The sequence below is a fragment of the Arvicola amphibius genome, chromosome 5 (assembly GCF_903992535.2).
Source record: "Arvicola amphibius chromosome 5, mArvAmp1.2, whole genome shotgun sequence".
NCBI classification, from domain to species: domain Eukaryota; kingdom Metazoa; phylum Chordata; class Mammalia; order Rodentia; family Cricetidae; genus Arvicola; species Arvicola amphibius.
The window spans coordinates 148,381,471-148,395,718 of NC_052051.1; the positions used below are offsets into that span (position 1 = coordinate 148,381,471).

At 41.7% G+C, this 14,248-nt stretch overlaps 1 protein-coding gene across 5 annotated transcripts in view; it reads left to right on the forward strand.

The window, feature by feature from the left end:
• Dym (dymeclin) overlaps positions 1 to 14,248 on the forward strand; it is a 267,246-nt gene that overhangs the window by 168,405 nt on the left and 84,593 nt on the right. For all 5 annotated transcript variants that reach the window (XM_038330159.1, XM_038330164.1, XM_038330163.1 and 2 more), the window contains one exon: positions 8,371 to 8,473. In XM_038330159.1, the coding sequence (XP_038186087.1) occupies positions 8,371 to 8,473 (103 nt within the window). The remainder of the gene's footprint in view (positions 1 to 8,370; positions 8,474 to 14,248) is intronic.

Genomic DNA, 14,248 nt, shown 5'->3' on the forward strand with positions numbered 1-14,248 from the left:
GGTCTTTGGTTCAATCCTAGCACCCCCTCCCAAAAAAGAAAACAATACCTAGCATAAAATGAAAACTCAGTAAATACAGAAAAATAAGCAGCAGAATTGAAAATGAGTTTAGATAGGAAAAAAGTTTAGATACTGCTTGTTAGCCATAAGGGATTCTTCAACTTGATAAAGGACTTGTGGAAAGGGCATTGCTGGGCCAGGTGTGGTGCGCACACCTTTAGTCTCAGCACTGGCCAGGCGGAAGAAGCAGGCAAATCTCTGTGAGTTCGAGGCCAGCCTGGTCTACATAGCATGCTCCAGACCAGAGCTACATAGTGAGACCTTGTCTTAAAAAAGAAAATAAAATCTTATCACTAAAATTATATTTAATAAATAGGTGTTTGCCCTATACTCATTCACATGCTAAGGGTATCTGTTCTCACAACATGATGTTCTACATGAAAGACCCTAAAGGCATCACCACAATGCTTAGATCTGACACACACTTGGAGCAAAGTAGCTGCGTACAAACAACATATAAAAATCTTTTTAAAATGCTAAGAAATAGTAAAAAGTCCCTTTCACAACAGTCTCAAATAAAAATGAAAAGGATTCCAGCAGTGCCAGAAATAATTCAAATAATTGAAAAGTGGGATAGCATGAAATTCAGATGCTTCTGCACAGCAGAGCGAAGACTCTGCACAGCAGAGCGAAGACTGAGTCTCCAGAAAGGGGTGTGTGTGCTAGTTAAGTATCGGACAGGGGCTGCAGAGCTAGGATATGTAATGAAAAGTCGAGTGCTAAAAACCCAGGTCATCTAAACAGTAAATTCAATAACGTGAACAGACAGGTTGTCAAGAAACACAGATGGCCAAGACGTGGATGAAGAAAATGATCAGCATACTAGCCATCAGGGAAATGCAAATCAAAGCTGCACTGACTCTGTCTCGGCCTTATCAGGAAGACAAACAACAATAAACTCTGGCAAGAACACCAGGAGAAAAGAGCCCACATGACTGTTGTTAGAAATGGAGATCAGCGTGGACAGGCCTTAAAAAACAACAAATAAAACTGCCAAGTTATCCACCTGCACTACTCCCGAAGTCAGCCTGCAGTAGAGATGCCTGCACACCTGAATGTTGCAGGATTGTTCATAAGAGCCAAGTTATGGAATCATCCTAAATGTTTATCAACAAATGAATGGATAAAAAGTACAGTGTGTATCTATACACGGTAAAGTATTATTCAGCTCCAAAGAAGAATGAGCTCATGTCATTTGCAAGAAAGCAGATGCAATTAGAGATCATAATGTTAAATCAAACAAACCAGAGGCAGACTCTCAGTGTAAAAACAGAGACATGAAAATAGAATGGGGACTCTTTGGGGGAAGGAGGGAGACCACAAAAGGTTCTATAGGAGTGTATAACATAATGACATCCAAATTTTTAAAGTTCCTAGATACTTTTTTGAAAAAGAGAATATCTGTTCTCACATTCATTTGCCATTTTCCTATCTAATGTACTGTCAAGAGAAAGAAATTTTAAAATTTCAAGTTAATGAATTTTAAATGTGACATTGTCTAATTCTATTAACTCCTTTGTTATTGGCATTGAACATGTTTTTACAATCCTGATGTGGGGCTCAGTAGTGAAAAACACTGGCTGCTCTCACAGAGGACCCATGTGTCATTCCTAGAACCCACATGACGAGTCACAATTCCAGTTCTAGGACTCATTGTCCTCTTTGGCCTTTGCAGACACTGCATGTATGTGGTGTACTTACCACACATGCAAGCAAAACACTTAAAAATATAAAAATAAAAATAAGCTTTTAAAAAACTTCTAATGAATCTACAAAAAAATAGATTAATAATAAGACCTAATAATTGAGGTTAGCAAAACCATAACTCACTGGGTGCAATGGCACAAACCTGAACTTCCACCTTGGGAAGATTGATTGAGCCTAGTAGTTTGCGGCCCACCTGGTCAACTCAGCTGGTGTGTGTGTGTGTGTGTACACCTTTGTTATACACATATAAGACCTATAAAATAAAAGTATAAAATATTGTTGAAAGGCAGACATCACGGGGAACTGAGAACTATGGCTGTGGTGAGACCCTGAAGTCATGAGCACATGCAGTTCAGTGTTAATCATAGTTTATTGACTGTTTACTAGTAACCAACAGGTTGATGATGAAATTCACAAGGAAATTACAAAGAAACTAAATAACCAAAAGTCATTTTGACAAAGAAATCAGAAATTGGAGAACTCCCCGTGCCTGTTTGCAGGTTTGTTACAGTCTAACGTCAGTACAGTGGGGTGTTAGTGACAGTAGCTTACAGAACAGTGTGCAGGGGTGTTAGTGACTGTAGATTACAGAATAGTGTGCAGGGGGTGTTAGTGACCGTAGATTACAGAACAGTGGGCTGGGGGTGTTAGTGACCGTAGATTACAGAACAGTGTGCAGGGGGTGTTAGTGACCGTAGTTTACAGAACAGTGGGCTGGAGTCCAGAAATAGGTGGGTGCATCCACAGTCAATGACATTTCAGCAAGGGGGAGAAGATAATTCTAAGGGAAAAGATATCATTTTAGTGCCAGAGCAACTAAATACCCATATTCTTCTCCACCCTGTGAAACATACAGACCTTGGCTCTTGCTCCATGCCAGACACATTGGTACATATGGGTCATGGACTTAAACACAAGAGTTAGGACTGTGAAACCTGGTGGCGAAACTGTAGAAGAAAAGCTTTGGAATTATAATGGCTCAACCCTGGAAGCAGCTAGTAAATAGAGAAATTGAGGTCCATCCACAGAAGGGAATACTACGGAGCATTACAAAGGGATGCGTTATACATCAACCATGGAACAACCTGAAAAAGCACTGTACTGCGTCAGAGAGGCGGAGCCAGAGTGTGCATATGGTCTGATCTATTTGTGTGAGATTCTAGAGGGGCCTGGAGTGAAATGGAGTGTATTACAGAACGAGACTAACTACGAAAGGCCCAGGGGAACTTTCTGGAGAAATAGAAATATTCTCCATCTTGATTATAATAATGGGTTATGTGAATGGTTACATGTTTCAAAACTCGTGTTGTATACATAGGTTACTCCTTAAAGCTGTTTAAAAGTGAGATAGAACATAAAAGCCGCTTTGGTGCCAAGTGAGCAGAGGAGGCGTGTTCATCAGAGGCAGGGAGCGCACATCTTTTCCAGAGTGGGAAGGCTGCTCCCAGAGCTGTGCCTAGGCCAAGACCTCCGCCACCCCTCCACCCCCCTGCCTGCCTTTCTATCCCTCTTGGAGTGTATTGGCTCCTGGCAGCTTCCACTCAAGTCTCCCTCTTAAGAAGGTGAATGTTTCTTCAAGGTTGTCAATCTCTACTTCTATTCTCTTGTCTATTCCCCCCACTGAAGAGGACTCAAGTGAATGTGGTTAATGATTCCTCCTTATTCAGTGCTTTTCAGATATTCTGTATCCTGGGATTCCATGGTGGGGATTCTATGGCCACCATAAAGGGTAAGAGTATAGGCAACCCACTGTGGATGGAGGTCCATAAATAAGGAAGAGCTATTACCCACTGACTACAGGCACAGTCTTGACTTCTGTCTCTGTGTCTCACTGATGTCCTGCTGTCATGGACATCTCTGACTCAGGGTGAGACCCAAGGTCTATGTTCAGTACTGAGTGCTGTGCAAACTGCTGTGCTGCCTCTCGCGTGGATTCCTTCTTTGTCTAGTTGCCATCTTGCTGCCTGGCTTGCAGGCCAACTCTTAGACTCTTAGTTGTTACTCAGGGCACCTCTCAGGCGTTGCCCGGAAGTGCTTTCCTGTTCTCACTTGCAACCCAGGACACCCCGTCCTCCAAGAAGACAGCAGGCAGTGGCTGCTCTTCTCACTCTCTGTTGCCCTTGCTAATCCCTCTACTGCCCCGTCTCACAGCCTTGTATTTTCTCCAATCTGGACACAGCTTCTGTATATGGTTTCACCTTCCCAGATTGCTCTTCCTTCTCCTTTACCGCTCCAGTTAGCAAACTCCTAAACTTAAGGCCACAGCCAAGCCTGATTTCTCCTGTGGAATGTACGTAACCCTCTGTGCCCCCGGAGCACACTGACAGAGTATGCGCTGCTTCAGAACTTACCCCCACTAGACTTGAACTCTGTGGACTGGGACCCTGTTTCTTTCTGCATTTTGCACTAGCTTCTCAAGTGTGTAGAACAAAGCCCAGGGTTTTGATGGGCCATGAGCGTCCCTTCACAGTCTGTCTTCAAACTGTCTTCATTCTGGTCCCATCTCCTGCCATCTGTGCACCCTCAGCTGTAGCATTTGTGCCAGCTTGTGATCTTCTCAGCATGTCCCAGTTTGGACTGACCACACATTTTTATTTACATGCTGCCTTCTCTTGTGCAACGCTGTCTCCTGGCAGGGCGTCTGATTTCCTTGGGATAGCATGTTCTTTCTTAGCAAGACCCCTTCTCCCAAAGAGCTTATAGCAATACCCTGTGTATTTATCCAGTGGTACCAGAAGAACGTATGTGATGTGATGTGATGTGTGTGTGTGTGCACATGCATTTGTGTGTGCTTGCATAAGAGAGAGAGAGAGAAAGAGAGAGAGAGAAAGAGGGAGGGAGAGAGAGAGAGAGGGAGAGACCAAGAGCATCAAATGCCCTGACTATTCCTTTCTCACTGGGCTCATTTTTTTCTCTCCTCATAAAACTGACTATCCTATATGAAAGGTCTGTCATTCATATGTATTTCATATTATGTATATTTTCTTTGTAAATATATTATTCTATACATTAAAGAATAAATAATAGCACTTTTATTTCTAGCTTATCTGTGTTTTGAGGTTTGCTCATATTAATACCTGCAGCTTTAGAAGGTTGAAATTGCTGCCAAGTTCTCAGTATTCCAGTTTACTTACCCGTGCGCTTCTAGATCTGTTTTAAGTTTTTCAGTTTTCCATTAACTGTCCAGTTTATAGTGGATACTGTTGTACTTAAAGAAAAGCTAATCTTTCTCTAACTTTAGAAGGGTATTTTTGGAGCGCGTGCCCCTCTGACTGAATACTAATCGCCCTGAGGATCAGCTTTGCTTACATGTGCGCTCAGCTTTTCCTGTGCATGTAGCCATCCTGATCTGCTACTTAGACCAGCATTAAGCCAGTGCTGAGCACTTGGAATGCAGAGCTTAAGCAGAAGTTACTTTTCTCACTCTGCAATTTGCAAGTCATTCTCATATAAATTTAGGTCATTTTGCCTTAAAAATGCTAAATGAATGCCAAAATTAGAATTTTTAAAAAAGCACACACAAGATTTTGCAAGCACTAGCTATAAAGTGTGAGGGGAAAGCCTATTAAGTTGTATGAGAATAACAACTTAGAGTAAGTGTGAATTCCGTGTCTCATTCATGATAGAGAACTGGAAGAGACCTCACATCATCTGTTCTTGCGCAAACTTTTTTAAAGCTGGAAGCCATAGCCACAGCTTCTCGGGGACGTGTGCTTCAGTCCTTGCTGCCCATAATCAGCAGCTCCTCCATCACGCTCAAATGAAGTACCTTATGCTGGGATTGCAGCTCATTCCCTTGTTTGGTCTCTTAACAAGGGAAACAGATTGCTACCATTCTTTTGTAAAGTAAACAAACAAGCTGGCCTATCTTTTCCAAAGAAAACAATTTCAAGTGATTTTATTTCCACAGAAAGAGAGAAGGGGCTGTGAATCCCAACGTCCCTGGTTCTATAACAGAGAGTAGCCCTGCACTCCCACTCCTCAACGAGAGAGATGCTTTGTTCCTCTTGGCCCCACCTATAAGACCTTTCTATTACTGATAGCTTTTGGAGCATCCAGCTTATGCCTCCGAGTTGTGCCATTCCTAGAATAGAACTAACCTCAAACTTCTTTTAGTCTCAATATCCCTGGGCTGGAAAGATGGTTCAGGCAGTGAAGTACTTGCCTTGCAAGGTCAGGAACCTAAGTCTTATCCCAGAACCCACATTAAAAAGCCAGGAATGTTAGTTAGAATTGAAGACTGGGAGTACAGCCTTGTGATGGAATTATCGCCTGGCATGCATGAGTCTTTGGGATTAATGTGGAGCACTGCAAACCATACGCAGGAAATGGAAAAGGGAAATTTAAAAAGTGAAAAGTGGTTTGGGGATGTAGCTCAGTGATAGAGCATTTGTCTAGTATATGTGGATTGTTGGGTCAATTCCCAGTATTGCCAAAACAAAAATTGCCAAAACAAAGGAGAAAAAAACGACAAAAAAGCACTTAAATTTAGAAAGAATGTTTAGTGGTTTCAACTTCTTGGATTATCCTGCTCAATCCATCCAAAATAATTAGTGTCTTTCCAAAACTGATATTCAAGTCAGTGTTCCTTTTAAAAAATCATTACTAGCCGGGCGGTGGTGGCGCACGCCTTTAATCCCAGCACTCGGGAGGCAGAGGCAGGCGGATCTCTGAGTTCGAAGCCAGCCTGGTCTACAAGAGCTAGTTCCAGGACAGGCTCTAGAAACTACAGGGAAACTCTGTCTTGAAAAACCAAAAAAAAAAAAAAAAAAAATCATTACTAAGAAATACTAAAATAATAGTTGTATCATTTTAAAAAAGTATTACAGATCACAAGTTTAAATGGAAAGTGTATAGAACCAGAATTGCCTGTATTTTTAAGCTTCCATCTAATCTAGAGTCTTTATTCATTAGATACAGTACTACTATTAGAATATACGACTGTATATATTTATTAGGACATATGTGTATGCATGAAATACATATTTGTGGTTCTAATACTAGACATATACATTTGGAATTATATCTTCTTAGTGAATTGGCTTTATCATTATAAAATCTTTCTATTTGCCGGGCAGTGGTGGTGCACACCGTTAATCCCAGCACTGGGGAGGCAGAGGCAGGCGGATCTCTGTGAGTTCAAGGCCAACCTGGTCTACAAGAGCTACTTCCAGGACAGGCACAAAAGCTACAGAAAAACCTTGTCTTGAAAAAAATCTTTCTATTTATCTCTAATAATAATACTCGTTATTCAGCCTACTGTGTTTGTAGTTACCATGGCCACCCAGTTTTGTTATAATTATGAATACATGTCTGTCTTTAGATTTGTAAGTTTTTTTAAGAGCACATGGTTGAGTCTTGATAGTCTATCCAGTCTATAAAAAAAATAAAAATTTAAAAAAAATAAAAATAAAAAAACCTGCCATTTAATTGGAGGGTTTAGTCTACTTACATTTAATGTAAATCACTTTTATTATTTGAAAAACATTCATGTGTTGTAGCTTTATTAAGATGCATCTCAGATCACAGTAATTCAGATTCTGAAATATTCCTGTTCTAAAATGACCATTTGAGAACTCACCTTAATGCTCTTGAGACAGAGTTTCATCCACTGGTTTGTTGGATCACCTATAGTCTTCAATCTATTATCAGTTCCAACATCTGTTTATTGTATAAGCCCTCAGCAGTTCACTGCACATCTTCAGGGATCTTGCTCTCACTGGTACTCAGTACTTTTCCAGACATTCAGATTTCTAGACCTTCCTTGCAGTTTCCTTATATCTCATACAAAGCTTTGCAAGTTCAAGTGACAGAAATTCACCCTTGTTGGGTTCTCGTGTCTCTCTTGGTTTAGGAATCATGAGCCTGTAGTTCACATTATCTAAAACAGTTGTTTTATATATTTCCCCTAAGTTTGCGTTGATTACTGCAGGAAAGTTCATCTGGTACCAGTTACCCCGTCATGACCAGAAGAAGAAATCTCATTAAGTCTATCTTTAAATCACTCTTATTGAGAAATGGCCCCTTACATGCCGGTGATCCTGTGTAGCAGAGAAGCAGACTGAGCCAGCATCCTTTTTGGAAGGAGCAGACGGCTAAGATCCACAGGCTCACGTGTTTTAGACTGAGTATATTGAGACTTACCAGCTAGTTTGTATCCCAGTTTGCTTATCTCTGTCCTGTTTTTTCATGTGGTGATCTTTTGAGAGTTCTTTGTGTTGAAGACAAAATTTTAACCTGTGAAACTTTTTCAGTGAGATCCTTAATATTTAAACATTCCCCTTACTATTTAAACATCCCCCTTACTCCATTTTGCTGAATAAATAATGCTACTGACCCTACTGCTAACACAGACATGAAAAGAATTGTTTGTCTGTTTCTGGCCGTGCTCAGTTACTGCCTAGCCAGGTGCTTTTGCAGTCCACTCAATAAACCTGTTTTCTTTCTGAAACTACTTCAAAACAGATTTCAGAATGACTAATATGCTATGGAACTATAATAATTACTATTGTTATATTATTACTAATAATTATTATAACTAATAATCCTGTATTAGACCTTTAGTTTTCTTAGTGTAATCAGGTTTTCCGTTGTGTTTTTCAGTTTGTTTTCTTTGCTGTCTAAAAAACACAACAAAGTTCTGGAACAAGCCACCCAGTCCTTGAGAGGTCCCCTGAGTTCGAGTGACGTTCCTCTCCCGGATTATGTAAGTAGCTACTTTACCGTCGTCACCAATTTCTCTGTATTGTCAGATGTATGAGTAACAGTACTTCTCTCAAAGTCCGACTGTGCTCTTAGGAGCCTTAAAAACTTTTTCATGGTTATTATGAAATGGTTGAAAAAAAAACAACCTAACCAGTGATTTTTAATAATCAAGAATCCCAGTGTTTGAGTCAAAAAAAGAAAAAACCTACTAAACCAATTACAGAAAACAGAAAGGGACATCCAGAACTTTCTAAAGAGTCCTTACTGCAGAGTAGACTAATTTTAAAAAGAGCTTGAATTTGGTTCATCTGTGCACACTTTCTTATCTTTAGACAACATTATTGAATTATGCATTAGTACTATGTCATTTATTTCACAAAAATGTGTTGAATTTTTGTAGTTTTGAAGTCCCCTAATAGTATTTTCCGTTAATCACGAGCCTATAGAATTGATATTTCTGAGAGGAAATGGTCATGTTTAATACTTGTCGATCACAGATGTGACTGTAATGGTAGAACAAATTTTGTGATACATATTTGAATTCTATATTAAACTTCACAGTTTTTAGTCACTACTTAACAGGTTTCTTCATCTGTAAACTTGAGTAAATCTGAAGCCCCCACTCCCTAGTCCCTTGGGACCTGTCACTGAGCATACGAGACTGCATCCCACACTGCACCTGGTAGTCTTACTGCCTTTGCCCAGAGCTAACGGAACAGGAATGACTGGAGCTGAATCACTCCCTGTGCCAGGGATCCAGAAGGTGAATTAAAACAGTAGTGGGGCTGCAATATGACTCTGCAGGTAAAGAGCTTGCTGCACAAATGTGATGATCCGAGTTCAAGCCCCAGAACCCAGTGGAAGTGAAAGGAGAGACGTGATTCCACAGAACTGTCCCCTGACCTCCGTGTGCACGCTGGTGTGCTTCCACGCAGTGATAGTGAACAAAGTGAAACTACTTTTTAAATAGTGTAACCTTAAAAATAAACACTACAAGGTCTTTCCTGATACCTCAGCATTTTATTGGCCATTCCCTTTGCCAAGCACTGTGAGTGACTTGCACATTTGAAACCAATTTCGTTGTCATTTTCTTTTAAATTAATCATTAGCTAGGAAACGGATATGTTTCCCCTTTTTTATATTTTTCAGAATTTTAACCTGTTAAGTATCCTTGGCAACAGCCACAGAATTCTGTGCTCTGGACTGGCCCCAGATGCCTTGTTTGTAAAGCTGGAAAAGGAGACAGCCAGGGCCTCTGCAGCCCCAGAGTCCCAGATGTGTGCTTTCTACACCAGATTGGGGACACCATATTAGCAGAGTTTAATAGTGCTCAGAAACAAGCCTGTGTTTTCCTTCTTGCTGTAACACATAGAACACTCGGGGTCTACGGAGAGGTTTCCAAGTTCATTAAGGAAATGTTTATGCTCATCACACTGTATAATTCACAAGTCAGTTGAGTAACAACAGAAAAAGCACATCACAAGTTACAAAAATATTAGTGTTGGTACCTTAGTGCAGCATGTTTGTCTAAACACCTCGTGGGAAACACTTCCATCGAGTTTTAGATAACGAGGAAACTGCCCTGGCTGCTTAAGGGAAAGCAATGCAAAAACTGTACCCTAGTCCTCCATGAGTGCACCCTGGGGGTACCCCTAGTCCTCCGTGAGTGCACCCTGGGGGTACCCCTAGTCCTCCGTGAGTGCACCCTGGGGGTACCCCTAGTCCTCCGTGAGTGCACCCTGGGGGTACCCCTAGTCCTCCGTGAGTGCACCCTGGGGGTACCCCTAGTCCTCCGTGAGTGCACCCTGGGGGTACCCTAGTCCTCTGTGAGTGCACCCTGGGGTACCTTAGTCCTCTGTGAGTGCACCCTGGGGGTACCCTAGTCTTCTGTGAGTGCACCCTGGGGTACCTTAGTCCTCTGTGTGTGCACCCTGGGGGTACCCTGGTCCTCTGTGAGTGCACCCTGGGGTACCCTAGTCGTCCGTGAGATCACCCTAGGGACAACAGAAATGGTGAGGGGAGCAAGCAGTTCAAGCTCCGTGGCTGGCGTGTACGTGTCTATGTGCGGCTTCCACAGTTCACTGAGTGAAAGGACAGAGAAACTTTGAACGGCTTTTAAAAGTAATACAGTACTGTTTGGACAGTTTAATCCTGTGTAACAGAGCCTGAGTGTTTCAGAAAGTGATAACATCTGAGTTGTAGTTGCTTTTAAACTATCAGGTTTTTCCAGTTATTGAGTCTGTCAGTGTCACAGAGGCCATTTCCTTAGCTCCAGCAATCACCTGAGCTACTGTTTGGAGTAAGAAAACCCTAACATTTGCTCCTGACAGAACCACAGAAAGTGTGTCGTTGTTCTTTCAGAGAGCTTCTGATTCTTCCATAGGACTGGATCTCTCATCTCCTCGGGTAGTAAGTAAACACTGGTAGAAACTAGAAGGACCCCAGTCAGGGACATCAGCCGAGCAGACACAGTGCCGATCAGCCAGTGCAGGTAGAGTCTCATGCTCCTTGGAGTCCTGTTTGACTTTGTCTCTCAGAGGGAACTTGGATTCTGTCCAGAGGCTACTTGCCGAGTGACAGCTACAAGAATGAGTACTTCAATAGTCTTAAGTCTTAAACATCTAAGTTATGCTATGGTAAAAACCAGTGCATGTAATCCATATGAAAACAGCCCTTTGAGAGAGCATCTGATTTTTACAAAGAGTAAAGATGTCTCTTGAGAGCAAAATCTTTGAGACCCACTGAAGTATGTGATTTACTATATACATACACTCACATTCTCTCCAATTAAATACACGTTGTCTTTATGCTGTAATTATTTCTCTGTCCACACAATTGAATGTACTTTTTTAGACACAGAAATTGTCATTTTCTAGACTGAAAACAATAGATTTGGAGGTCGGGGAGGTGATGGGATTTCCAGGCCACCCTCCTGCTTCAACTTCTGGAGGCTGGGATTCCAAGCATAAGCCCAGGCATCACATGCTAGGCGGCAACTCTGCCAGCTGAGCTGCATTCCTCACTGAGTGCACATTAACTGAGACGCTAAAGCCCAGCTCTGCAAACTGGTATTGGCTAGAGATGCCCTGGGTTGAAAGTCTTCAAGCCCATTGTATCTGTGTGGTGTGGAGTAAGAATAGCTTGATCATTGTCTCGGCAAGGTTTCATTTTTAGTATGTGGTGGACATGAGTAACTTCTATGCTTAGATTTCTTTATTAATTATTGCATGATCTGTATGCTAGTTTGATTCTTGAGGAAGTTGTAGCCTTTTTCTTTTTACTTCAAAACAAATAGAACGTTGTTGAGCTTCTCTTTGTCTGATTTTATTCCTGACTGTTTTGGTTTTCAGCTTACAAAAAAAAATCAAAGTTATACTCGTGAAATTTGTTCCCATGAAGTCACACCTGCTTATCAGTACTTTCTGCATGGAACCCCGAGCTGCTTCGCCGTTGAACAGGTTGCCTCGCCCTTTGAGTGGATAGTGCTTAGCAATGGTCTTTTGCATTTGTTTATGTAACTTACATCTGCTTTTAAACTTCAGTGTTTTCAGGAATATAGTAAGGAGTGTTCTGACTTGATTTTTATACCAAGGAAATTTAACCCTGAGATCTTCCTGTGTTATTCTATCTTTAACATTTCTTGTTAGTGTTGCTTTTTTGCATGGGGCTAGATAATGTACCATTCACGTTCCATGGAAAAGTCATCTTGGTCATACTGGTATATCAAAAAACAATGGAAGTGTATTTGTCATTTTTACAGCAGTTCCTTTTAGGTGTTTTACTTCTGAGACACACTCGTGGTTTCTGGTTTTACATGTATGTACCTGAAGGGGAGTGAAATTGGCTAGTATATTAGTCTTTGACAGATGTTCTCTTTCAGAATTATGTTAGCTTGGTTAAAGTGAAAGTACGTACTGCTGCACATAAAGAATTTCAAATGCACCCATAAAGTAAAATTCAACAGATAGTTTATTTTATAAAAATCTGTATAACCAAACCTAGGGAAATGTCCAAAGAAAAATGGGAAAACGGTCTTCCAAAACTAGGGGAGAGCTTATGGCAGCCCCCTGTGAAGGGAGTTGATACTTGGAAGTATATTGCTTTGTTGTGTTTTGATTTGAATTTTGAGACAAAGTCTTGCTATGTATCCTAGGCTGGTCTTAGAACTCACAGACTAGCTTCAAACGTGGTCCTCCGGCCCTCCACCACAAGTGCTGGACATACAGGCTGCAGCACCACGGCCTTCTCTGGGAAGACTTTTCAACATAGAGACCAAGACGAGAGCACATTCCAGTAGTTTCTCTCCCTTGAGCATGCAGATGAAAAAGGACAGTGTGCTCTGCACTGGGTGCTTCGGGTGTGATGTACCAAGAATGTGCCATAGACCTAACCATAATAGCCAAACATCATGCAGTATTTAGAGGAAATATAAGTAAATTATCAGGAGTTTGAGTCAAGTAAAGATTTCTTAGATACACCAAAAGCACAAAGAACAAAAGAAAAATAGATAAATTGGACTTCCTCAAAATTTAAAACTTTGGGGGCTGAAGAGATGGCTCAGAGGTTAAGAGCATTGCCTGCTCTTCCAAAGGTCCTGAGTTCAATTCCCAGCAACAACATGGTGGCTCACAACCATCTGTAATGGGGTCTGGTGCCCTCTTCTGGCCTGCAGGTATACACACAATACAGAATGTTGTAAACATAATAAATAAATAAATAAATAAATAAATAAATAATGAAAATTAAAAAAAAAAAAAACTTTGGGTAGTTTGGGTAGATTGCTTATCCAGGACTCACATGGCCCTGGGTTTGCTCTCCAGTATCATATAACCCAGGTGCAGTAGTGCACTCTGGGAATCCCAGAACTTAGATGGTGGAAGGAAGCAGGAGGATCCAAAGTTCAAGGTCATCCTGAGCAGGGCCAACCTGGGCCTGAGACCAGGCCTCCAGAAAAATAAAAATGAAAACTTTGTTTCATAGGACTCAAACAAGGCATTGAGGCAGTTAATACAAACAAAAGGCCAGCAGATTTCTGTGAGTTTGATGCCAGCCTGATCTACAGAGAGTTCCAGGAGAGTTGGACATATATAGTTGACTTTGTCTCAGAACAGACTGAAGAGTGAAAAGATAGACCACAGCCCACAGAATGGGAGAAAATATTTTCAAACCCTGATCTAGAATATGTGGAAAGCCTTATAATTCAATAGTAAAAATATAAACAACACTATTTAAAGCAGGGCACATAGGACATTTGCTAGCTTAGTGGTGTGCCTCGGGAGATACAGAAGTACTTGAGAAGGCTCGCTCTTGGTGTGGGGGCGCTTCTGGTCCTGTGGGTGTAAAAGAATGAAACTGTTTCTGCCCAACAGTGACAGGAAGAGCTTGTGGCAAGAGGAGGCCAGGTGTAGCCTAGGCTGCAGAGCTAGCCCTAATGGAGCTACCTTCACCAGCTGCAGGTGAGCAGCAAGACCAAGAGGGTCTGCTCTCTGTGTGGGAACCAAAGACAGCATTCTGCTTCTCGGCGTTCTTGACCTCGTGTTTGCTGACCAGTGGCTCACTGTGCCCTGCAGCCCAGAATGAGCCAAGCTAGAGTGACCATCAAGAGTAAAAGATAGGTCCCGTTGGCAGGCTTCTAGTCAGTCAGCTGCCTTTCCTGAATGCTTTGGGTGATTCACCAGTACCTGTCCCGTTACACAGTGAAGTGACATTTTCCAACTCCCTTGCTTCTAGAACTGAGCCGTAAGACTGGCTACAGTGCACGGTGCAGACAGTGCTG